Raw genomic sequence first — 26,174 nt, 5'->3', positions numbered from 1 at the left:
ACATCATTCATTTATTTTTAAATGATTCACTTCAAATCTTTTTGATATATGTGTTTAGGGCATAACATGGTGAATAATAATCACACGTATTCTGTGTGCTTTTTTCATAAAGATAAGCAATTTTTCTAGTTTAGTTTAAAGAATTTATGTGAGGTTTAGCATATTCAGATCTGTTTATAACAAACACTGCTTTCTCACAGATAGTTGAATATGCTGCCTTTGGGCATTCAGTGTTTACTGTCTCTCTCAGTTGCCCCACTATTGTCCTCACCTGTTGCTTACTGCAACAGTGAGTGCCAAAAAGGCTTCAAATATCCGTCAATGCCAAAAAAAACACAACAAAAACTTGTCTACACTTTGAAATGTAGATGTAGGCTATATGTATACAAAATGTAAAACATGAACTTCTAACTACATGTATTTCCTGTAGAACAGTGTATTTCCTCACTGAAAACTAAAAGACTCTGTCACAACAGATAACTTACTATTCCTCCCACTTATAAGTGAGGGGGAGATTCAGAAAGTATGGCGTTACAGCTCAGTTGACTCTTGTAGGTGTGGCTGAATTCCAATTCTTTTTAGTTTTTTTTTTATTTTATTTTACAAAGAAACTATTATAGGGACTGAAGTTGGGCCAGTTATGCATGTCCCTGAAAGGACAAAAACAAAGGCCTGTTAATGTTCATCATAAGGGTGCAAGGGTACACACAGCCAGCAGAGAATAATAAGGGTACACACAGATGCTGCACATTTGATTGAGAATCACAAAAAATTCTTAATGCTGAAAGTTTGCTTTTTAAAATAGCATAATAGAAGATCATGATCACAAATATCTAGTGTCAGGAATAGACAGGAAAGGGCTTGCCAAATGACTGCCAATCTAACGGTGCTGTCTGAAGATCAAGGAGGGAATCCAGTCAAACGTAACTATAAGAGACACTAAGGCAACAGAAAAGATATTGTTCTCTCATATCAATGAATCTTATCAGAGTTATACCTTCTCGGAATATCCTGGTTAGTATATCAGGGTATGGAACATTTCTTTTCTCATTTTCACTGAAAGGAAACTAAAGATGTCCTATCCACTGGTAAATTTCAAAATACCCCTCCCTATGTCCCTTCTGAGTTGTCCTACACATTACTTCTCCCTCCTCTTGGTGCTCAGGCACCCCTCCTCCCAGCTGCTGAGTGGTCGTGCTGCTGGAGGCCGGCGTTCACATTCTCCTCACTGAGTGCAGAAGAGACTCTTTTCACAATATCACACACTCTCATAAAGGCAAGAACACAGAGGCTTTTACACTCATCCTGATAGGTATTTTGGCAACATGTCTATGAAAAGCCTTTCACGCTGCAATGGGTCTCGGTGGGCTGTTTAAACCTTCATTTTGTTGAACACTTAAAGTCAAAGAAATGGAAATTCAACACTAGTAAATTTAAGATATGATGAACATCTAAATACTTCAAAAAGGAGGTTTTCCTTACTCCCATCAGTGAAGACTGTTGGAACAACTGTATTGGACTTCCATGATGAGCTTAAAAAGAAGAAAACCGAGCATGGCATTTAGCTGGCACAAGTCATTTACCATCCTCACACCTTGGAGGAAAGGTAAGACTTTGACTATCTGCTTTGCCATCCTGTTTATGTGAGATAATGTTACCTGTAATTGTCAGATAAGAACAACAGATGGATTACCGGATGCAGGTGGCAATTTTTACAGCTGATGTGTCAGATTTTTTTTTCTTTTTTTGCAAGCAAACTGCAGCTGTGGTCCCAGACAAGGATTTGCCATACATTTAGAACTTTAGTTATATATACTGATTACAACAATGATTTTATTTTATTTAGATAAGGAATCTATATATTAATATATTAAGAATGTCAAAAAAATTCTTTAGGCATCTATGTGATAATAATTATTCACATTTCGTGTCTAAACAATGAGATTTTACTCTTACAATATGTAAAAACCGAAAAGAAGTAACCATCTATCCTGTTTTTTGTGGCTTTGTAGTAACCAGTAAAATGTGGCATACTGGAATGTAATTTTTCAAATAAAGTAATCAGTTGGCTTTAATTAGCAAGATCTAATTTAGCAGGCTTTCTCATTTTTTAGCTGTAAATATAAATCTAATGAACATGTTTATGTGTAGCATAAAATGAAGTGCCTGCCACTGTTAATTTGTTAAAGACCAATAAAAGTAGAATGATTGTGGGTTAATTAAATGTTCATTTGGATTTGGAAAATTCTTAAGAGCTGAATGGCATGTTATATTCCAACCATTTTAAAACGAGACAAATATCGAGCTGAAAGCAAAAAGATTGAAAAGCTTATTGTTAAACCTAAATGTCTGTTGTGTTGTTATTCTTTTTCTGATTTGTTTGCATATTTCTCCTCATCAAGAGAAATTATTTGTATCTTGCTAACATATAATTGCACTTTGCCAATGGGATTTCTTGGGTGAAATCATATTTCAACATCACAGATGTTTGTTTTTTTTTTTTTGGAAAAAAGTTTGTGCATTGTATTTGTGCTATAAATTTAGTGTTCACTATTAAGCCATTATTAATTAATACAAATTGTTATCACAAGTACATTAATAGATATGTGATCATTATTACTGAAGTTTTGTTCCATAATAGTTTTAACCCCAGACAAGCCAGGATTACAAATGTGACATCATGTGAGACTGGTTGTTAGATGACAAACACTGCCATGACCTTTATTTATTTTTTCAGTAAACATCTGATTCAGATAAAACCAGGGTATTAGATGTAAGTGACTCACTAAGACAGGTGCTGACAGCAGACTAAATTATTGTCCACAATTTTAACTAATTTTCCATGTATTTGACTGTGAATCACAGTATAAAATTCTTTCTGATTTTTGTTAGGACTGATCCATAAATCCAGTATTTCTGGGAGGTAAGAGATTTAATTTGTGTTTAAATACAACTCATCTGGGTGGTGAATGTGCATCTGAGGAAATCTATGCTGGAGTTACTGCTCCTGCACATTCTTTTCTTATCCTAACAACGTCAGATAATGAAATACGGGGCCTTTCCAGTTCAAATTGATAATGTTTCTGGAAAGCGCTTCACAGGATTCCCATCCCAGCCAGAGAATGGAAGGGAAATACTCCATTATCGCACTGAGAGACAGACAGGCAAGAAGTGCTGAGCTTATAGAAAGAGGGTGGGGGAGGTGGGAAGGTGTGCAGCTGCATTTCGCACCTCATGAAACGTGACATCTGGTCTTTGTCATCTAAAGTGAAGTTACACAAGGCCAAGGAAAAGAAGCAATTACATCAAAACATTTATCAACTACCTAATAAGTCTGGAGCTGAGAATGACTTTTAGTCTTCATTCAAACTGAATGCATAAACATCATTTTTAAAAGGAAAGAATTTGATTATGTCTCTAATCAAGAGGTATATTGTTGGTGGAGTTATAGTAGGAGTAGTTATCAACTTATTCTTATCTAATCTTAAATTGTCACAAAAATATCTCACTGTTACTAAATAAACCAAACCTTTTCCTCAATTTTAAACAATGTGAAATTTTGAAATTCTCTAATGCAATCAGAAAACAACATGATGTACGTGAATGGACATGCTGAGTTTCTGAAATTTCACCTTGTGGTCATTGAGTCTGACCACCCATAGTGCTAGTCAGCTTCTTACATTCTCTTAAGCTCTTTTAACCATAAAAATAGCAGACCTGTCTTGGCCTGCCTCTGACCTCTCCACCCAGGGGCTCAGTGTCTGAGCCATGGGGCAGCCTAAGGCTTAAAGAAATATCTACTTATGTGAAAACATCAGGCTTGGCCAATAAGCCTGCTATAACATACCTAGATGAATTTAAAAATAAAATTGCAATTGGTGCAGATCTTAAAATTTCTGTATGGATTTTAGCCAAGCTTAATGTGACATTTTTTCTTATACGTAAACAGAGACACTTTAAGTATGATGGAGCTCTGTTCAGAGCTGTCTCTTGTCAGTAGTCACCTCAGAGACAGACTAGGTAAATCTGACTAGAGCACAGTCTTTCACTTAAGACTACATATCTATGCTTTTATCACACTCATCACTGAAGCACTCAACACTAAAGTGTCCTAAATCAGCAGACCATAGGACTTTTTACTGGTTGAAAAAACAAACTTTTAACAGCCTTTTTGTCAACATATTGTCTTACTTGGCATTAAACAAAACAAGGCACCGAGACTCTGACATGACATCATTAAAATAAATTAGAGACTTTGCCCACATAATGTGTTGAAATCTGTGCTTGGGGTTTCAACTCGGTAATAAAGAGCTTTACATTCTTTCTGGATGTAACACCTGTTTCAATACAACAGGAAAACAGAAGGCAATGCTGTAGAGTCAGACAGAATGTTTTGTACATTGTTGAAAGAGGATTAGTCAGAGTGTAAGACTCTTCAGGTACACATCATCACTCTCTAATTTCATGCCTCTACAACTAAGAAGCTGTAATTCAGAAGTGCTCAAAAACACTGAAAATAGGCGAGTCAGATCAGGCAGGATAAATACAGTATGTCCATAGTATGATCTCAAATAAAGAATTCCTCCGATTTTTAATTGGCCAAGCAATCTTTCCTGAATTTTTGGTCAAAAGAATGAGTGTGACCAATGTTAATAACTGACAACATATGTCCTGGATTTTGATGTCTCACAAAATGTCCACAAGGAAAAGCTATTAAACATTGCTTAAAGATATCTAGTCTCCTTCTGTTTCATATCAGCGGCCCCACATTCTTATGCATTTCTGAAGTTGAAAAATCAAAGAAAAAGTCTTCATAACTCCATAACTCTTGAGTGAGCACTGACTTTTTATCAGCCTAAAAATGTGAGCTATTTTCCAGTAGTCCGGAGGGGAAAAATAAGGTCTCCTAAAGCCAAACAAGTGCTCCAGGTGGGACTAAAATAATTGCTTTACAATTGGAAAAAAAAAGCTGGGCCAGAAAACAAGGCCAGAGCTGTAAGTCAAAAGCAAAATGTTTTGGTGTGTAGAGAACGGAAGCACAGTTTCCATGGAGTTCATGGATTCAGGTGCTTTTGAAATAATGTATTTGTCCTGGTGATAAGAGACCAGAAAAATGTGGGCCACATTTTCTTCCTACAATGGTATTAACATACTTTTTTTTTTTTGCTTTGTTTTTATTTTTAATGCATTCATTCTCTGGTGCACGTAGGACCTCAGCATTAGTCACATTCCTGCCTGCCAGGGTATGGATGAGGGCCTGTTTGATCTCTCTATACCAGCAGCCAGGTCTTGGGGATGTTAATTGAAAACCAAGGGGGATTGAGATGCAGATTGCTTTCTCCTACAGAGTGGTTCAAAAATGCTCAGCAATCAGCAATTCTGTAATTCTTGCCTGCATACATTGCCCATGAGGATCTGGCTAGGCAAAACTTTCAGATGGACCATTTAAATTGAATTAGCCTGTTTTGTTCTAGGTCTTTGACATCAAGAATCCAATTAATGCATCCTTGACTATTTGTCTACTTGTATAGTGAGATCATCAACTTCACACATTGCACTGGGAGAGATTACAGCCTCCATGTATTCACAAGGCATAGGAATATATTATATTGTATAAATATCTAGTGTTTTTCATTGAAGGCCAATGAACACATCGTTTACCTAAGACCAGCATACCAGAGAACACCAAATAAGATAGAGCCATGCAATAAAGTGCACTTTGGTGTTCTTATCTATGACTAATTAATGTATTAGTTTAATAGAATATTTTAAAATTAAACTGGTAGGAACACATAGCATCCAGGTTTACGTTGTGGTTCTTGTATTCATAACCTGAGGTGTCCTGCCAGGAATTCATGAGAAAAAGCTGGCAAAACACAGCCATTGTTTTGGATTGGGGTAAAAAACCTGGACCAGAAGCAACATTTTTTGACCTCGAATGATTGAAATGGTATCAATGTTTGTGCAGAGCCACTATCCAATCTAAAAACAACTACCCAACTGAATGAAAAAACACATTCTTTTCCCAGAGCCATTAAATGACATAATTTCTTTTTTTACTGAAAAAATGAAAACAGCTCTAACAGTGATCCTGACTCCTTATGTACTGATTGTACCTTATATGCCTCTAAATTCATTTAAGTAAGTGTTCAATAAATCATTTAAATGTAAATAAATGAAAAACATCTGAATGTTGCCTTTTCAGAGGTCAAACTTCCAACCATTTCTTAAAGGATCAGAGGCCACAGACTAATTACAGTTTTCAAATAGATAATTTCTGAGTCTGCTTTCAAAACGCTTAGTTGTATGGGGAAGGGAGCTTATTATTTAGCAGGCCCTAGAACCCAGGTAACAGGTCTTTAAAATTCTGACAAAAAAGGAATACTTGACAGACACCTGAAAAGTATCAGATTGCTGAAGGTTAGAAATACGAGAAGTCACATATGACTGAACGCTGTAATGTCATTAACCAAGCCTCAAGATCAAAGCTGGACAGTTCAGTGCAGGAGACAGAAATAACTATGGGCTCACTGCATCCTGAGTCTTTTTTTTTTTTTTTGGATGTCTAATGGTAAAGAATGCTTTATAGTATAAAAGATAAGCTTTCAGCACTGTGAACAGATTTTTGAATACATGCTTTCATACTGTATATCATTTGAATGCTGCGCTTGAGTCTACACTGACATATCAGAAGTAAAAAAGAAGTAAAAAAAAAGCATTTTTGAAATACCTGTTCTTTTCTGTCACAGTACTTATCTTGAAAAAAAACCCAAAAACCTTGTATTCACATTAATGACAAATATGATAGCATTCTTTTGTTGCTGATATGTAACTGAAAAGTTTATACAATGTGTTTAATAATTTACTCAAATCTGGGCAGTTACAAATTCCTCTTTTTCCTTCCTTCCTCACAAAAAACTGGAACAAATTCCTCTGTTTTTGTTGTATTGGCATATAGAATGATATATTAAGGTGAAGTCAGTAAAAACATTTTTATTTATTTTTTATTTTATAGGTAAAGGGGACATGGCTTTAGAAAGTGAGGTTGTGCTGACGAAGATGAAGTTCTTCAAAAATTTCCAGGAGAAACTTTCAGGAGAAAGTAATGAGGACTCTGTGTCAAACATGTCCATGCCTGAGCAGGATGTTCCTACACCACACCAGGCTGAAGAAGCAATTTCTGTCAGTAGTGCAGCACCTGAACCAAATATGGTGGAGTCAAAGAAAGACTATTTATCTGCAATTTTTTCCAGTGCCCAGTTGCCAGGTTTGTACAAATTTGAATCAGAGGACTCTGGGGTCGAGATGCCTAGTGGTGCGAACTCACCCTCTACTCCAACGGGTTCAGAGCAGAGCTTTGTTGTTCACAGTAGAGAGTCTTCATGTGACTCTGGCAAACCCAACCCACACATACGAGCTCGCAGTCATCTGCTCTCACTGGAAAAGAGTACAGAATCCTTACAGACTGACCCAGCATCATGTACATATGCCCAAGAAACCAATCTCACAATATTACAAGACAGTCCAGAGGATGAGATGGATAATGTTCAATTGGAGGTTGTAAGAGATTCAGAAAGGTTAGAGAATGGGGCCTCAGTGAAAGCCTCAGAAAGCTGTGAGGATGGCTCAGTATGTACAGAGACAGTAGATACAATAACAGAGGATGATGCTGCTGAGGACACAGGACCAATGATCCATGTAATTGGTGCATATGAAGGGAACATGGAAGTGGATTTGCAGCAGCAGCCATTAAGGAAAAGTACAACAAGTGACAGTCTGGATGAATACATGGACGAATGCTGCAGGCTTAGTGAGGTAACATTTAATATAACATTTAACCAAATTTGGTTGGTATTTACTCATAGACTTTGGATTGTGCCCAGGTTTATAAAAGCAAATCAACACTTTTTATGCAGCTTCAGAGTGACATGTTAAGATGAACATTACTTTTAGAAGCAAAATATAACAGTAACAAGCATTCACAGCGGTTGGTTTTTTTTACATCTTTAGAGGTAGTATGCCAGCACCGTGGTACAGATACATGGCTCATAACTATTTTTTGGTCTGGGCTTCAGGGTGACATTTAAACATGCGAATAAAAAAATTCATACAGACGGAGCAAAGAAGTAAAAAAAATATGCACAAAGCAATAACTCTAAATAAATATCAAGCAAACATATACAGTAAGAGTAAGGTAATCAAGTAATTGGTATCACTGTCAAGACCTTTATAAGATATAATTCTTGATTTCAAGAGTTTTATAACACTTTTATAAAAGCTATAGAATCACATTCATCATACTCTGAACAGTGTTCTCATTCATGAAGATGCCCGGTAATGAACTCCACCTATTCTGCACCTGGCAGCTGTTCTACAACCTGTTTGATATGTTGAACATGTCTTCCTTTCATGTTCAATAAAATGATTTCCAACTAGCCACTGCCTCATACACAAGAGTTTTAATCCATGGACGTCAATTACAACTATTAAAGTAATAGTTAAGAAGGTTGCTGTTCCTTTAAGATGCAAAAATACTTTGGTCTGTTTAGTTGACGTAGCTACATGACACCCACCTGAGGTAAATGCAATATATACAGAATATATCCAAGTAATGTTAGCAAGCTAGATAGCTAGAAATAATAATGGAATTGACACTCTCAAATATCTTTGAGATAAAACCGCCATAAACATGTGAGAACCTTATTTATCTTTACCATTGTCAACTAGTTCAAAATGACTAAAAATCTAGCCATAAGACACAATTACTACCACAATGTTAATGTGGAGACTGAAAGTTATAGCTTACTGCCATAAGTTGGATGAAAAGGAAGTTTAATTAACAAACATCAATATCAGTGCAAAATCCAAAATCACAATACAATTTTTCAGAACCAATGCACAAAACTCATAGCTGAATGTTTGTAGAAAGTTTGAAGATGTTGGGAAGTGTAGTCAATGGTGATCATGTTTGTATGCTGTGCTGAACCTGGCACTGACCTGACTCCCTGCTGGAAAATCCAGACAACACTGACCAGCTACTAGCTGGCAAAACACAGGCCTTGAGGATAGACTGGTAACTGCTGGTAGAAGGAAACAAAATTAACTTTATTAACACCAACAATACAATGTTATTGTTAAGAAAATAACACAACACCAAGGCCATTAAGAAACATCCATTGATCAATTGTTTAAGTAATAAGAACACTGGAAAACATGCTGCCAAAGATGGCCTACCAGCATGACCAGCAATGTATTGTTTAAGCAGCTGGTAGATGGTCAGGCAGTATTTTTCCAGCAGTGTTATCATTGTTAACACAAATTATTTGATCAAATTTGTGGATTCTATTTGGCTGTTTTGTCAAAGTAGGAATTAAGCAGTAACTTTGGCAAACCTACATTGTCTGGTTGACTTGAGGCTGAAATGTACTGATCCAGTGGTTACGCACAGACTGAAATCCTCAGGGACGTCAGAACAAATAAACAATAAATGTCTGCCACTCCTTACTGATTAACAGAATGTTTAGTTGTTTCTCCCCAATGCCTGCTGCTCCAAATAACTCTGTGACAGACGATAGTAATAGCACTCCAGTTTGACTGAGCAGGACAAGCTGCTACAAACTGAATAGGTGGCCATATGTAAATCTTGGATAATGTCACAAAAATCTTTGAACAGACATTTTGAAAAAAAAAAAAATTATCTCTGGCCAAGATCTACATTTACAAATCTACATTTTATATTGTACATCATAGTCGTTATTTAGAATAAGCAAGGAACATTCAGCTTTCAACATTGTAGACATTTTAAGGTTGATTTGTAAAAGCAAATAAGAGCAGATAATTCAGATCATAAGTTATATAACACTGTCAGTTTTAAACACTAAGTATAATTCCCAAATAAATGCTTTCAAGTGCTTTGAGGCTCATACATTCACCTGAAAGACATTTAGCTGCTATTATAAATATCTGAAACAAGGTCAACGGCTTGTTTAATTAAAAAAAGTGATTAATGGGAGATATTTAAATAAATATTTGATCTGGTAAATGCACATGTGAATCTGTTAATGTTACAATGCTTTTCAGTATAGTTTAGTTTTTCTTTGGAGTAGGCCGTGGGAATGTAAGAGCATAGTGTTCTCTAGCCTGGCCATGACATGGAGTATGTTGTGTTCTGCTTCTGTACAGTACAGTACGGCTGTCATGGATTGTGTGTGGTGTAGTTTTCTCTTCTTTTTATGGAGCCGCACATCACCCAGCACCTTTTCATCTGTGCTGAGTGACTGTGCAGATGTCTGAGATGAATAAAACCAGCATGGCCAACCATCCCTGCTGTATGGGACCTGTCCTTCTCTAGGCAAACCTGGATACATCAAGCAGGTGTCAGCAAGCAGGTGTCATAACTAAAATATGTATGCAGGCAACGTTGTTTATTAACCTTTCAGGGGCTGGTGTGTTGTGTTTTAAACAGTGTTTCTAGAGTGTATGGGCACAGCGATGACAGACAGACTGGGCAGTCAACTCTAGCTTCATCATTACCTGTCAGCACACCTAATAAACTAATTCCTCTGCCCACTAAACAGAGCTCTTAGACTGAGGAAAGGGATATCCATACGATTCATGCACAGTAACTTCAATGGGCTCCTCTTTGCCTTTCCTCTGATCTGATTTGTTTCCTTCTTATAAGAGTAGAACAAGGCTGCAGTGCTGTTTTAATAAGAAAAAGGAGATGTGATGAATGTATTTCTATCCATCCTGGCAACATCAGGTCCTTTAATCCTTTAAGGCATCAGGATTATATAAAAGGTTTGTTTTCTAAACCAACATTATGCATCTACCTAAAGATAATTTTAAAGCATATTTTAAAGACATTTTAAAGCATATACTAAAAGGAAGGGTTATTTACCACATTGCATACAGATTTTGGAGAATGAGCACCTAAGAAAACCACACTTCCACATGAATTTGAGGAAGGCTAATGTTGGAAGGAGGTATTGCGAGCTAAACTTTATATATCACATCCTGTGGCTTATTGTTGAATGTTACCAGGAGTGGTTTGTGACTATAGACATGTAGACTATAGAAACTTGTGATAGGCAGTTCAGAATGGACTATTTGTCCCACGTACAATGTAGCAGATGTGCTAAAAAATGTTTTTTAAACATACCTTTGTTCATTATCCAGGGTTGCCAGATTTCAACAAAATGTATTTCTATAACATAAAAATAGATGTTTGTTTATATCGGTCTGTGACAGTCATATATAAAATATATAAAATTTATGACTGCCTACACTAGTACTGTGCCTTTGTTTAGGAAAATGTGTTAGATTTCATTCCGATTCTTTGCTATAAATTAGGAGACAATTGGTGGACAATTGTTGACAAAAGTGTTTTTAAACTAGCTATGTTTATAGAGCGAGCATGGGTCAGTTTGTTTCCTGAACCATTTTTGACCATATTGGCAACTGGGAAAGGAACACTGGTTTATACTGTATCTGTCAAAAAAAACAACAACAACAAACAAACAAACAAAAAAAACATTGGTGAGCAGCAATATCAATGGAATATAAAAAAGTATGGAGTTGTGAATGAGGGTTTTATGAAGATTAATATTTGTTGAACAGCTGCTAGGTTCTTTGGATGAGTCACCACTGCATACCATAGTACTAACAATTTATTCACTTTACATAAAACAGAAATGATACAGCTTCTACAGAAGTCTACAAGAATCTACAAGATTTGTCTGAAGACCGTATACAGATTGGAAGTACGCTTTTTAGGAATTATCTGTTCCAATTTTGGAAGGCTGCAATGCAGCACAGTTTTTGATATCCAAAGGCATCACATTCGACAAGTGAATTAGAGAGAATTAGCCAAGTGCTAGAGTCCTGTATTTCAGGACTGGAACTGATGAACTGACGGAACTGATATAAAGTACTGTAGCTTCCTATAAATAAATCTTACATGACATGTTATGGAATCACTGAATGTCACTTTGAGGGTGGATTCTGGTTGCATCTGCATGTTTTTTTTTAGTTCTGAAGCAGTTCTGAAAAAGATTCATGCCGATGAAACACATACACAGAATGATACACACTGTGCTGTTTGTTCAGCTCTCCAGATCAGTATAAATGTTTGTCTCAAATTATTTATGACTCTAACACAATTATGTAATCAGCAAAAACTAGTCAGCATACATAAAAATAATTGTTTACATGGGGAAAAAACATTACATTATGTTTATCTCAATACATAACTTTTAAAGCATGTTGAAGTATCTGATAGTTGTTTTGACTTAGTTTGTTCTGGTTAATACTAAAAATGACACACCTTTTTCCATATCTCTTTCTCCACACCACATCTGGCTGGTCATTCCACTCTGCTAGAGTCACGATTAGGAAAGAATTTGCACATGAGCAGTTTGCTGTAGATTCTCTGTTGAGAATACATCTTTTTCTCTACCAGTGCTCTTTAATACATCTGTCATTTTTATTCTGACTTGTTAACAATATACAGTGTATATATATATATATACACTGTATATATATATATATATATATATATATATATATATATATATATATACACTGTATATATATACACACACACACACATATATATGTGTGTGTGTGTGTGTGTGTGTGTGTGTGTGTGTGTGTGTGTGTGTGTGTGTGTGTGTGTGTGTGTGCGTGCGTGTGTGTGTGTTTGTGTGTTGCATGAATACCACCCAAATATTAAAAACAGCTGTTTTTACTTGGACTGGAATTCAGTCATGTTTATGAAGTTATGGGTCACAATAAAATAACAAAAACCCTGAGTTTTGTTCAATTTGAGTTTGTGTAATAAACACATTGCCTTCTTTTCTGAAGGGGAGGAAGTTAAGGGTGTGGGGCTTTCCCTAGCACTTCCCCTTTCCCCTTACCCAGGACACTTGGGATGCTGAGAAGGATAAGATCTGTTAAACCTCATCCTTATGGGTCAGGGAATAATAGTAAGCACCAAATGACTGGCTTTCACATGTTCTCGTTACTCAGCATGTGAGATTGTTCACATATCCATGTTTGTTTTTTGGATTTAATCATCTCTGTACAGCATAGCTGTCCTGGATGAAACACTATTAAACTCTAATATCCTCTCCACTTTACAGAGACACGATCTGATAAAAATAAGACGAAGAAACCTTTATTTCTGACACATATACATTGCAGCACAGTGAAAGTCTTTCTTTGCAGATCCCAGCTTAGGAAGTTGGAGTCACAGCACAGTATCAGACATGATGTGGCACCCTTGGAACAGGGTTGGTGGAGTTGGGGGGTGGTAGGTGTGGGGTGTTTAAGTGGCCCAACAGTTTCAGCTTGGACCCGACTTACCAATCAACAACCCAGTACCTTAACCACTTGTGCTTGTTCTAGTGAGCAAATGATTGAATCAATCAGACAAAAAATAAATAATTTGACACAATAATTTGTTGAATCAAGACACAATTTCTTGCATGTTCTGATACATAATTTGATAGGCAAACACTTATTTAATCACTATTTTTTAACTGCTATACCTTGTTCAGTCTTACCCTGCACCATCATGCCACCCTTAAATGGAAATACTGAATTTTGACAATTATGCAGGTTTTCAAATTTATAACAAATGATACAGAAACGCAATACTCAAAAAATAGCTCACTCACTATTATAAGTGTGTAACTATGACCTCTTAAGAATCTCACACTCCGTCAAAGGAAATAAGTGATGTCAGCTCCCAGCATTTTTGCTCCCTGTTATGATTTTGTCTTCTATTGTTTAGCCTCTGTGTTTTCACTGATGGTGGGCTCTGGGACGTAAGCGACACGGAAAAGCTTTCTGGAGAAAAAAACCCTGGACCTGAGCTCATATCCTGCTTTTGTTGGGGCACTTTTTGGAATGCGGATGATTGTTTAAATATTTGTTCAAAGGTTCCTTTTCATATTTCATAAAACATGGACCTTTGCCACTTTTATGCAAATTGTGAATCAACAAACAAATATTTGCAATCATTGCTTTGCACATCAAACAAATGTGGTCTTCTTAACCATAATTAACTCAATGACTAAGAGCTGACAGGTCAGAAGCGATATATGTGCAGAATTGTGACATTTTCTTAAAAAAGGTTGTGATGCAGTTCGTCACTCAATATCGGTAGCCCAAAGTTTCTGAATACAATTGAACCCTTAGCTTAGTTTAGCGCCTGCTAATGCAGCTGAATATTAAAGAAAACTTCATACTGGAATTAGATGGATTTTAGACATTATGGAATCATGAAGTTAGGTTTGCAGTATAATATGCCACTGTATGCAAATGTGACTGATCTTTAATGGATAACCGGTTAAAAAATACCAATTAAAGAGTGATTTGCATGGCCTTTCTTTGTGAGTTCTTTAAAGATGCTTTAAATGAGATTGAAATCTCACATGGGATTTTAAAAATGTAAAAAAAAAAAAAAAAAACATGCCAGAAATAGAGTAGTATAAATGTGTAGCTTAAATTTTAAATGCTGCTATGATATTCGTACAAATTGACTTCTGCGTCATGCTAGAATATGTAACACATATTCAAGTTATAGAGAAAAATTTATGTTAGCCCCTTATATGACTGGACCGCTGGCTATCATCAGTGTTTTTAACAGAACAATGATGTGTACCTCTCATTTACAATTATTTTAATAATGACTTTCAAACTTTTTTTTTAAAAGAAAAACAAAAAAAAACACTAAACATTTTCTGTCAAAAGTCCAAACAAAATTCTTCTGTGAACATAAAAACACCTTTTTAAATGCTGGATGTGAATTATCTCATGCACTGATATTTACATTATCACTTATATGCCACTTCATTCCGTTGCTTAATTTCTTAAGGGTTATTACATCCAGTCAGCACCTGTCCAGTGATACTGTCCAAATGTAATGTTCCAGGTCTTTTTTCCTCAGTGTTAATGTGCTAAATTTGTTTTTCTCTCTCTCTGTGTCAGGTGAACCAGGCTCAGTCTAATCCACTGGGCTCAGGACTGGGCTACTTGGAACACATCTGTCAGCTAATCGAGAAAATCGGACAGCTTCAGGAGCACAACCTCAAACTGCAGAAACAGATCTGTATCCTGCATAAGGAAAGCAAGGTGAAGAAATCTAAGGAGGTAAGGCCAATAAACTCATTATAATTTCAATGACACACAATGCTATTAGTGTTCACAAAGTTCACATAGTTAATCATTAAAAAGTTACACTCTGAAAAAAAATAAATGAAATGATAATAGATAAGATACATTAGGTTTGTCTTAGTAAACCTAGAAAATGAATTCAATAGTAAACCTAAAGTAAAGCTAAATTACCTCTCTTTTTTTACTACGGATTTAAGAAAATTTCTTCAGGTTAACGAAGAAAAAAAAAACATTTTAGGAATAAACTGCAGGTGACACTTGATTTTATGTATCTAAATCCTTAAGTGAGAGATTGTTGGAACATGTTGCCCCAATATAAATTCAGCAGTTCTGCACAGGCCTTAGAAGCGGGTTGTTTGTCAGATAAAAGTGCATTTAATAAAAAGCACATCTGGGTTTAAGCCTCATACACATATGGTCCACATATTTCAGGATATCCCCGAACCCCCTCCACAACACAGCTGAAGTATTTGCATTGTCTCATTATGATGCTGATCTTATAAAATGGTATAATATGTTTGCTATAATAGTTTAGTTAATTCTTCCACTTGTCATTTTTGATACTGCATAAAAACATTTCTACCAGGAGACAATGGATTGTTATGGTCTTATAGTCAGTGGGTCGAATGCTATTGTATATTTAGATGTTTTAAAGGAAGAGTTGTTTTTATGTGTCTAATTTTTATGTTAACTTAAAAATAATAAATACCATGCTGTGTTACATGCTTATATGTGAATTTTAATCTGTTCTCTATTCTAAGCTCAATTTTTGGCCTTCACATCTAAAATGCCAGCTGTAGTACAGTGACAGTGCATGTGTAACATACTTCAGCAGTCCACTGTTACAAACTAACTTGGTATTAAAATGGCTACTATTTCCTCAGACTGGCATTTATAGAATGTATTCTGCTTGCTTGATCATCCTTCACCCACCTTTGTCCCATTTTAGACATCTGCCCTATGACTAAAATCCCATGCCAGCACATTGTGTAGCTGTCTGCCTTCCCTTTAAAGACTCTGGCCACTGTGAGAGATGTTTTGTTCATGGTTTTTCTAGAAAGCCTGTTCCAAACTGGCTCTGTCAGTTTGGGCGCTCGGTCCGGAAAAGCTTTTCGCGACACAGTGAGCAAGCTCAGCAGGGAGCCGCACTTCAAAGTCATCAAAGAAAGCGAGCGAGGCGAAAGTGAGGGATTGGCATAGGCAGCCATTCTGAATTCAGACCAAGAATCCTCTCATTTTCAAGTTCCAGAGCTTTATTAGCACATTCTGGTAAAGGTCTTGTTTAAATGTTTATGCATTTTTTAAATGTTTCTACTCCCCTGCTGTGTTCATTTCTCCCAACTTGGAAGGCTATGCTGCAACAGTGGTGTCTTTTATTGGTAACCTGAAATCAGTATACATGTTCTGTAGCCCAAGTATATGCTTGTTTTTGCCCCTTTTATGACAGTTGTATGAAATTCTAGTAAACATGGGTAGAAGGTAATCAGCAATGGTATCATATTCTTAAACAAAACAATGCTTTCAATGGTGGGCAAATGTTGTAGACCACACTGCTTGTTCATAATCTCTGGGACAACAATTCCCCCTGTTATGTGTGTATGATGGATGAAAAGGCAATGGGGCCACAACACGCCATCACACACATCAAAAGACAGGGGAACTCTGCTGAAACGTGCCCCAGTCTCTGTAATAATGGGCCCAGCTGACATGCCAGTCTCCTCCCTGCTGCTTCCAGCCACCCTCCTCTGCACCCTCAAGACAGCCTTTCATTTGTAGTCATTATAATCCTTCACAACCCAGACAATAAGCAGTTACCACCTACATGGTCTTGACTCTCTTACTACTCCAGTAAAGTACATATTATCTAAGACCAATCTTAAAAGCAGCAACAGTCTGTCAAAAGAGTACTTGGCACTGATTAAACTTTAATATATACTGTATGTTGACAATATACCGCAGTAGACGTGTCACTTTCCTCTTTGCATTTCATGAGAATGCAGGGAAATGCCTTTGATCTATCAGGCATGAAATTCTCATCTATACAAATACAGATAGATGGCCTCCAATTCCAGATTCAAATATCAAGGCCATGCACATATTTCAAAGCATGCTAAATTGCACGATTGATATTGTATATGTGGTAAATGTATGCAAACTACTCCACAGTGTGCAGTGACAATTAAACACAGTGAAATATTCCTGGATTTGAACTTCATATGAGCTATTAGTCAGAGCTTGTCACTGATGCATCCATAACATGTCATCAGAAAATGAACATGCTGCATTTGAATGAGAAACTAAAAGCAGACAGACTCTAAGCACGTCTTTGCTAATCAAATTACACTAAAGGGCAGATAACAGAACCTTAAGTTTGTTGAAACGTTTATACTTTCTTCTAAAATATTTACTTCTACTCAAGTAGAAATATTACCAAATAATGCTTAAGTACAGAAACAAAGTATTCCTACTTTGTAACTACAAACTTACAGCAGACAAGACAAGTGCACGATGGCTTACATCATCAAATACTCAAATAAATAAGAAACAGATGGTGAACATACTTGGCATGTTTTGCTGAGGGCTTTTCTTGACCCATGGGTGTGAACAATAACAGGCTAAATTATCCTTATGTGTACTCTGACCCCTGTGATTCATTATCATATTATTATTGTTTCAGAATCCTATTACTATTAGAAACTGAGAATTCAGTCCTATGACTGGTAAAACTATGCATGAATAAAACTTCCTGATTTCCACTAAATTTGGTAATCAACATCATCCAATTGCTGTTTCAGGATTTCTTCCAGCAGCATTGTCACTGCGGAGCAGCAGGTTTGGCTTTTCAGGAACTGAAGAGACATTCACGCAGTGACTTCTCCAGCCTAACAGCATCCAGTGTCACACTGTCTGACCTCACCACCATTCCTGAGGGCACACATATACCGCTTCGGCCAGTTTTCAGCAGTGAGTACAGCCCCCATGTGAGATAGTTGAGTTGTTCTCAAAAAATTAAAAGCTTCTTTAGGGTACTGTTGGGCAATACAGTTCAGCATTTGCAAAAAATGCCAGGATTGTTTGAAGTATTTGTTTTCATTTTCAAGAGCATCAATAACTCAGCATTTCTGAGATCATAATACATGCAAGTGTTCAGAATGTACTGTCTATTTAAAGCCTGTTTTAGTGTGTTTAGTATCTATCACCTATGGAAAGCCTATTTTAATGAATGTTTACGTATCTTCACATTAACGTGATGACTGAGTAAAATGTTTCTGGCTTTACACACAGGGAAGTCCAGTTGCATATTCCCCTCAAGTTTATATTGGGTGTGTCTTAAAATGAAAGTAATACTGCCCTAAACAACACTAGAATCATTTCTAAATGTTTTTCTTCCTTATTTCCTAAGCATCAGACATTCCCAGAGGTGTAGGGGTGTGGGTAATGGTGGATTATTAGTTATTACTTCACTGAAAGGGTAATGCCTGACATTTGGGTTACAAAAAGGGAATATCTCTAACTGTATAACATCAACAAGGATTATTTTGGTATTCTGGGCTCCATCCCTGCATAGGAAATCAGAGTGTGTGAATGTATGTTTGTGTGCATGTGCCAACCCAAATCTAGAGATCCCAACGGAGCAGTGATTCACTTGACCATCTGTCATAACAGTTCTTTTTTTTTTTGTGATAACTGTTTCTGACTGTGTAACTGTATCCTGTAATAAGGATCCATATCTGGTTTGATTTCTGGACAGATTGTGAAGGAGGCTGCCAGCAGTTCATGCCTGTGTGGAGAAAAGGGTTTAACAGGAGGAGCTATGCAGAGGGGGAGGCCAGATACCTGAGTGACAGCTCAGAGGTTCTCTCTGCTCCCCATAGACGGGTGAGTCATGCGAGCTGATGAACTTTAGTAAACTGCTATCTCACTCAGTCTAATGATTTGTCATCATGCACAGTACACAAGACTATAAGGGAGGGTACCAGTGTGACTCATGCTGTCATATTATACTATGAGCTAACAGAAAGCAGATGCATGTACACCTAATGTACAAGTAAAGATTACAATTACCCCAAGATATCTAAACATGTAGAGTTTGTAGATGTGTAGATAAATGTGAGCAGTATAAAGCTATGACATGAAGAAAAGAGGGTAAATCCTCTGAGTTCCACCACACACACACACACACACACACACACACACACAAAACTAATTTTATTGAATACTCGTGGGCCAAATTGTAGAAGGTAGTCCATACCCACTAAGAATATAAAGGTCTTGAAATGTTCCATATGAAGGAATGGTTCTCTGCAAATATTTTTAATTTTAATACACATTGCAGGAACAGGCATGATGTTATACTGTACATGGAAATCTATAGCAAATATCAGTTATTACTACCTATTTTATCACCTATTTTATGCTAATATTTATTTATTTATTTTCATTTGCTGTGTGTATGTGCAGCCAGAGAACTATACATGGGGCAGGGTGAAGGAGTTGGTGAAGAAGAGCAAGTTGAGGAACCAAAGCAGACTGGGTCTTTCCTCCAGCTCCTTCAAGAGGTCATGTCCACAGTTATACAGGTATGGGACACCCAAAACATCTGCAGCCATATTCCTTTTATCTGGAGTAGAACTAGATGAACCAATTATTAATGTAGCAAATAAATTGTAGCACTTTATTTACCACTCAATATTGGTTAAATCTGTCCATAGAAATCAAGGCACCTACAATCTAATAGGGGTAGTTAGCTTGATGATTCGTTAAAATGGAACCTGTACAACATTGGAAGAAGATTAAGGTGTATATTAGCTGAAATTCATAAACATCTTTCTAAACTTTATTATGATGTAGAATATGACTATCAGCCATCAAACCCTGTTAGACTATAACGTTCAAGGACATTTGTCTTCCTTTTTCTACAGCTAAAATTAATTAATAAAAATCAATAGTGTGAGTTGAGGATAATGTGAGTGTCAGGACTATTTCATAAGAACTAAAAACAATATTATTAAAAAGAAATCTCATGATCTGTTTATTTAAGAGGAATAAGCAAATTTATAAGAATAATGACATTAAAATTAAACGAATTAGCACAATAAACAGTGAAAGTAGTTAATAATATTTATAGTGTAAAGGAATGTTTCTCACTCTGGGTTCTTTTGTGTTTAAACCAAAAAGTTTTCAATAATAATCTTTTCATTGAAAGTAAAATTGAATGAAGTGAATTCTCCGTAAACCTCCTGTGCTTCCTAATCTCATCTACATACAAATTTCTTTCTCATACTTTTGAACTGTACTCATGTGGTAGTTGGTGACTAGTACTGACTTCTGTAATTAAATAGGGAGTTATTCATCATGTCATGCCATGTCATACACACAGTCATCTTATACGCTAAGTGCTAATTTGACCAGTGGGACTATAGTGGGACATTCTTGTGCAGCAGATTTTCTCAAAATGTTTTTTCTTCAGTAAAGGATTATGTTGTAAAATTTTAGATTCAAATAAATGTGTAGGTGTTAGACCCTATGCAGGAACAGTGGCCTGGCTTTGTTAAAAGGGTCTTTTAGCAAAAGGAATCTGGTGGGAGTCACACAGCTTGCTGAAACATCTATTTCTCTGCCCCCTCAACGTCATGCGCAAGTGAGCTCTAGTCCTCCTCATACGTGCTTTGGCATCGGCTCAGATGAATAGTTAGGGGCTGTAGTGTCAGGTTCAAGGTATGCTTGGAGGAGTAGGAGCATTCCACTCATTAGATGAGATATGGATGTGCCAGTTGCACATTCATCCCAAGAAAGAGTTTAATTTCCTGAGAAATAGTCTAGGGGACAGCTTAACTCTTTACATGTGTTTAGTCATGGATATACAGGTGAGAAATATAGAAATCATTAAATATTCTGATTACCTGTGCTTGAGTAAATAGTTTGTAAATATGTAGAATTTAAAGAGACATTAAAGATATACTACTACTACTACTAGTACCAGTAATAATAATAATCTTTGTCTATTTCATTTACAGGCCTGAATTGGGACAAATGGAACTGTCCAGAAGAGACAGGAACTCTATGATTGTTCTCGATCATCAAAAACTGGACTATCATTGGCCTCATTAGCACTGATTAGGTCAGTCAAACAAACTTGTAATTGTAGAAAATACTGGTTTATAATCTTCACCCCTTCTTTCAGTTGTTAAACATAAAGGTTCAGTGAACTGTGGTGCAAGCATTGGGCATTAGCAGTGCCACATTGCAGTGTTATCTTGCAATAATATTGCTTAACTAGAGCTGATAGACCTTCATGTATTCACGGCTTTACCCTCTGTAACTGTTTTCCAGCTGGACACTGAACAGATGCCACATGATGAGAAAACATTTCCTTGAAGAGGAGGACACAGTTATGTTGTACAGACATAGGCAAAGGAAGAAAAAGGAAAGGGAGGACAAAATGATGATGATGAGAAAGTGATCTGACTGATTAGAGAAGAGTTAGAAAACTGGGGGTGGCCTCATAGCTCACACCCAAAATGTTCAACAGAAATACCTGTATGTTTGTATATGAGTGTACAAAGGACCTATACATATGACTGGCTCATTTTCATGTTGTATGTTAGATGCTATATATGAATGTTAATAAAATGTCAATCTTTTGGGCATTTGTATAGTGTATACAATGCCATAAGCATGATGAGTTATCAGAAAGTAGCATAACAAATGAGATATTTTATAACAGAACAGTTTCAACTTCAATATATTCATATAAATAAATAAAAATAACAGACATATTTAATTCAACAAAAGACTATGTAAAAATATAATATGTACTATTGGCTGCTTTAGGCTGAATATTTCTGAAAAATATCTAAAGGTGTCCCAACACTAACAAATATTGAAGCATATGGGATACTTTTCAGCAGTCTACAGTACCTTGAAAATAATATACTAGAACATGGAGCCTTACACTGCAGCTAATGGTCCTGTGGTCTGCCTGACAGGTGTTACACACTATTCATGGTAAAACTGGTATCGTTAATAAAATAAGTATTTTATTAAAACCAATCTGCTAGGAATGTGACCAAAAAATGTTATGTAAATATATTACCTTTTCAGAACAGCAATAAGTGAATTGAGCAAGACAACCTGGCTAAAGTGTTTCTTTGCCCAGTGCAAGGTCAGTACACAATAGTAGCATCGTAACTTAACATGTCAAACATAGAGTTAACAGTGAAAGCAATGTAAGCATTGTTTGTGTGTGTGTGTGTGTGTGTGTGTGTGTGTGTGTGTGTGTGTGTGTGGTGTGTTATTTTGGTTTGGTGAAAGAGCATTAAACACTAGATGGTTTACTGTATATTGTATACTTGCAATATTGTATTTACGAGTTTACATACTGAATTTTTCATATGACTACAGAAAAATGTATGACTATTGTTGATGTATTGAAAAGTGTACTGTGTTGAGAGCTGTTCTTATACTGTGTATTGTACTATATCGAAATTGATGAAATATTTCAGTATGCATATTGCATTCCTATTCCAAATTATTTTTAATAAATACAGCTGTGGAATTTCTAAACAGGTACTTGCCCTATTTATGTTTCACAGGATATCATTCATTCCTTCACCTAAGATTAAGCTTGAATTTCAAATAAATTTGACAGGATTTGCACGATACAAGTCAACATTTCCATATATTTCTAGCACCTCGGCTCTGTTACGTTTCCTTGCAGAGCAAGAGAAAATTCATTCCACCGTCGAGTTATACCAAAAGATGCCAATGGACAGACTTTTTGAGTGCCTACACATGTGCACAGCCTGAGAAACAATGTTGTCTTGTACCAATTTTCGATTCTTTATTATGTTGGCTTTGTAGAAGCCAACATTCTGTTTTCCAATTTAAGCTTAGACAAAAATTAATAAAATTTAATGCGGCCTAGAGCTTTCGAGCCACATGCACCAAATTCAGATATGTTGTAGACCCTGGTCTGAAGTTTGTTGGTATTACTTTTTTAAGCGATCCGAGTACCGGTACTTCCGGTACCAGGTCTCAAAATGGCCTTTTTTCCCCATTGACTCCCATTATAAATTTTGGAGGTTTATAACTCGGCAAGCTTTCGAACTATCTACACCAGACTCGGCCAGCTCCTTTAGGGTGATACTCTGAACAAACGTTTAAATTGGTGTACCGACTGGCCTTTCGGTTGTGCCGCAGCCCCGCCTCAAAATAGGCAAAATCAAAAAACTTTTTACAACATGGGCATGTGATATATCAAAACACTCAGCACAATGAGGGGAACTGTGTCGCGGGTATTCTGATGACGTCACGTGACATCACATGATGTCACATGAAAATCAAAAATTAGCATAACATGGGTAAGTGACATATCAAAACAATCAGCCCAATGTGGGGAACTTCCTCAGGAGTATTTGGATGATGTCACATGCTTGTCTCCGCTTACCTCCAAATGTTTTGGCAACCTAGCTTTCTGTCCACTTGCCTCCAAAAGCAACACTAACCCTTATGTCCACTTGCCTCCAAAAAGAACCATCCGTTGCAAATACTTGCATCGTCAAAGCCAACATCAAAGTTTGTCGCGACAAACTTTACAAATCTAGTTGTAACTGCTATGCCAGTCTAAGCCACTCTGGAGTTTAGCAGCAGAATCATCTCATGGTCACGGCATTGTCTCTAGCAGGTTTCTTAATTGGAAAAATTTCCTTGTGGCTCCAATGACTTTTTGTAAATAGAGTGAATAAAAGTTCATAATAATTTCATGATTGGCTAAAGTGGAAATCCTAGTGGAATATGTAGTGGAATGTGTAACCATTTCAAGTCACTTCCTCTTTTGGCTAAGGTTATGATCCTAGTTTATACAACTAATATTATATTATTTAGCTGGAATTAATGGGAATTATTTATGCTCAATATGTCACACATTTAATATATTCTGAATTGTGGAAATGACCTACTGTATGCAGGAAAGTCTTTAAAAGCAAAGGCTTACAGCATCCTCTATGTGAAAATAGGCTATTATGCATGCCAAAGTGATGAATATCATGTGGGAAACAAAGAGAGGAAATGGTTGTGGGTCTGCAAAAATTTGAGAAGCAAAAAATCTGTCTGCATTAGAAGAGAAGCAATATGAAGTTTAGCCAAAATCCACCTTTAATAATATTGTTGCATTAGTGATGACAGTTACGTCAAACGTGTGTGTGTGTGTGTGTGTAATGTCTAAGTAAGTCTGTCTAACACACATCTATAGCAAATACAGACATACCTGCAACTGGTTAAATAAGATTAATCAATGTTATATGAGTCAGAGTGATGTAGGCAATACCAACATGTCTGTGATCCAGTCACAGGCAATCATAGATATACCAAAAATTCTGAACAGCCTGATTGTGAGTGTGATATTGCTTTTATACAACACTTAATTAATTACAAATTAGAACAAGCCATGTAAATTCCAAGATGGGCAGGTATATACGAAAGTAAATGACATGAGATTTCTAATGTTCAGGAAAAGGTATGATTACATACAGCAGGTAAGAAGTAAGGAGTAAGAAGTTCAAAGGCAGCCCATGTAATCCCTGGATTTATATAACCAAACACCTGATTAGATGTTGCTACTGCCCAAGAGCTTTTTAGTCAGAAGAGAATATTGTCAACTTATTTCTGTGCTGCAACAGTTTCGATAAATGGATAAACATACTAACTAATTCAAACAAGCATAAGGCTCCTTAATTTTCACCAGTTGACTGAGAGTAAGAGTTTTAATCCTGGAACAGATATCTTTCAGATGAGATCATTCTGAAATTCTGTGCCTTTGCTGCTGTTGCTTTCATACTAAAGACAACGCTTGAAATTACTGCCATCACCTGGCAAGGAGTTGTAATGTGTATGCTATGTAACAACTGGTAGAATAGTTTCATTCCTTACAGTCATATAGTAAAATAAACACAAATTACTTACTATTTTACATGTTTTTTTTTAAATCTGCATTTGTAACCAAGTATAGACCAATATTGCTGTAAAGGTAAATGTAAATTTAGCGTCTGAGGATTTAATGTCTCATATAATAATAACTCAACATCAAAAAATGTTCTCATTGTTTTTAAGAGAATAATCAATAACTAGCATAGTCTTGTAATCTGTAACCTAGGTACCAAGGTATTTCCTCCATATAGTCAACAATTTTTTTTTACTGAAAATGGATGAATAATCAAACTCTTTTTTAAGGCAATGAAACACAGGGTTGGTTGGAGCTGCTTTCCACATTCCACCAGCTTCAACACAATGGACTCATAAAATATGTCATAAAATCATGGCTTCTGTATCTAGAGATACCACATGAACAGAAGAAAAAGCTCAGTGGAATGTTCTACAGATTGATGATTTACGCCAAGGGCTACTTATGCTTTAGGAAAATATAAGCATATCTTTTTTCCTCAGGCTCTTTTTCACATAGATCATACACAATACAATTCCATACCACATTACAATCAGGATAAAGCTATTGTTTGAATGATGTCAGTACATAGTCTCTAAGCCATAAATAAAATGTGTGTGCATAAAACAGGATACGATTTTACATACAATTTCACACTTCTTGTGATTGGGCCATTAAAGAGAAATAGATCATGCTTTGATTAATACTTTACTAATAGGCATAGCTGTGGGAATGTAACCAAATTAATGTGGGGCTTCAGGACTGGCTTACCGCTGCCTTTTTTGCACTCTTCAGAGATTTCTGGCCAGTTGTATGGGTTTTACAGAAATGTCCAAAAAAAAAAAAAAAAAAGCTGCTCCCACATCAGACCAAAGCCCACACTTTCCTAAAAGAGACACACAGATACATACACGCACAAATGCAGACCCTGGCTGAGGTCCAGTTACAGACTGCTTTGGTATTTCAAAGAGGGAGAACACAAGGCCTTCTCTCCTCCTCCACAAGAATTCAGAGAAAAACTATGCCTGCTGACTGATAGCTAACCATGAGCACA

The 26,174-nt window shown here is 36.4% G+C and overlaps 1 protein-coding gene across 1 annotated transcript; it reads left to right on the top strand.

The window, feature by feature from the left end:
- The first annotated feature begins 1,225 nt into the window (after positions 1-1,225).
- On the top strand, positions 1,226-22,730 carry si:ch211-250c4.3 (uncharacterized protein LOC100535981 homolog). Its single transcript, XM_060872437.1, has 8 exons — positions 1,226-1,606; positions 7,016-7,815; positions 14,995-15,156; positions 17,976-18,144; positions 18,932-19,059; positions 19,642-19,760; positions 21,198-21,301; positions 21,514-22,730. Exons 1-7 carry the CDS (start codon positions 1,525-1,527, stop codon positions 21,289-21,291), a joined length of 1,554 nt encoding a protein of 517 aa, XP_060728420.1. The 5' UTR covers positions 1,226-1,524; the 3' UTR covers positions 21,292-21,301; positions 21,514-22,730.
- Positions 22,731-26,174: the final 3,444 nt, after the last annotated feature.

This window comes from Tachysurus vachellii, chromosome 6 (genome assembly GCF_030014155.1).
Source record: "Tachysurus vachellii isolate PV-2020 chromosome 6, HZAU_Pvac_v1, whole genome shotgun sequence".
Taxonomy (NCBI): domain Eukaryota; kingdom Metazoa; phylum Chordata; class Actinopteri; order Siluriformes; family Bagridae; genus Tachysurus; species Tachysurus vachellii.
Note: the sequence above shows the minus strand (reverse complement) of the source record. Positions and strands in the feature narration are given on the sequence as shown.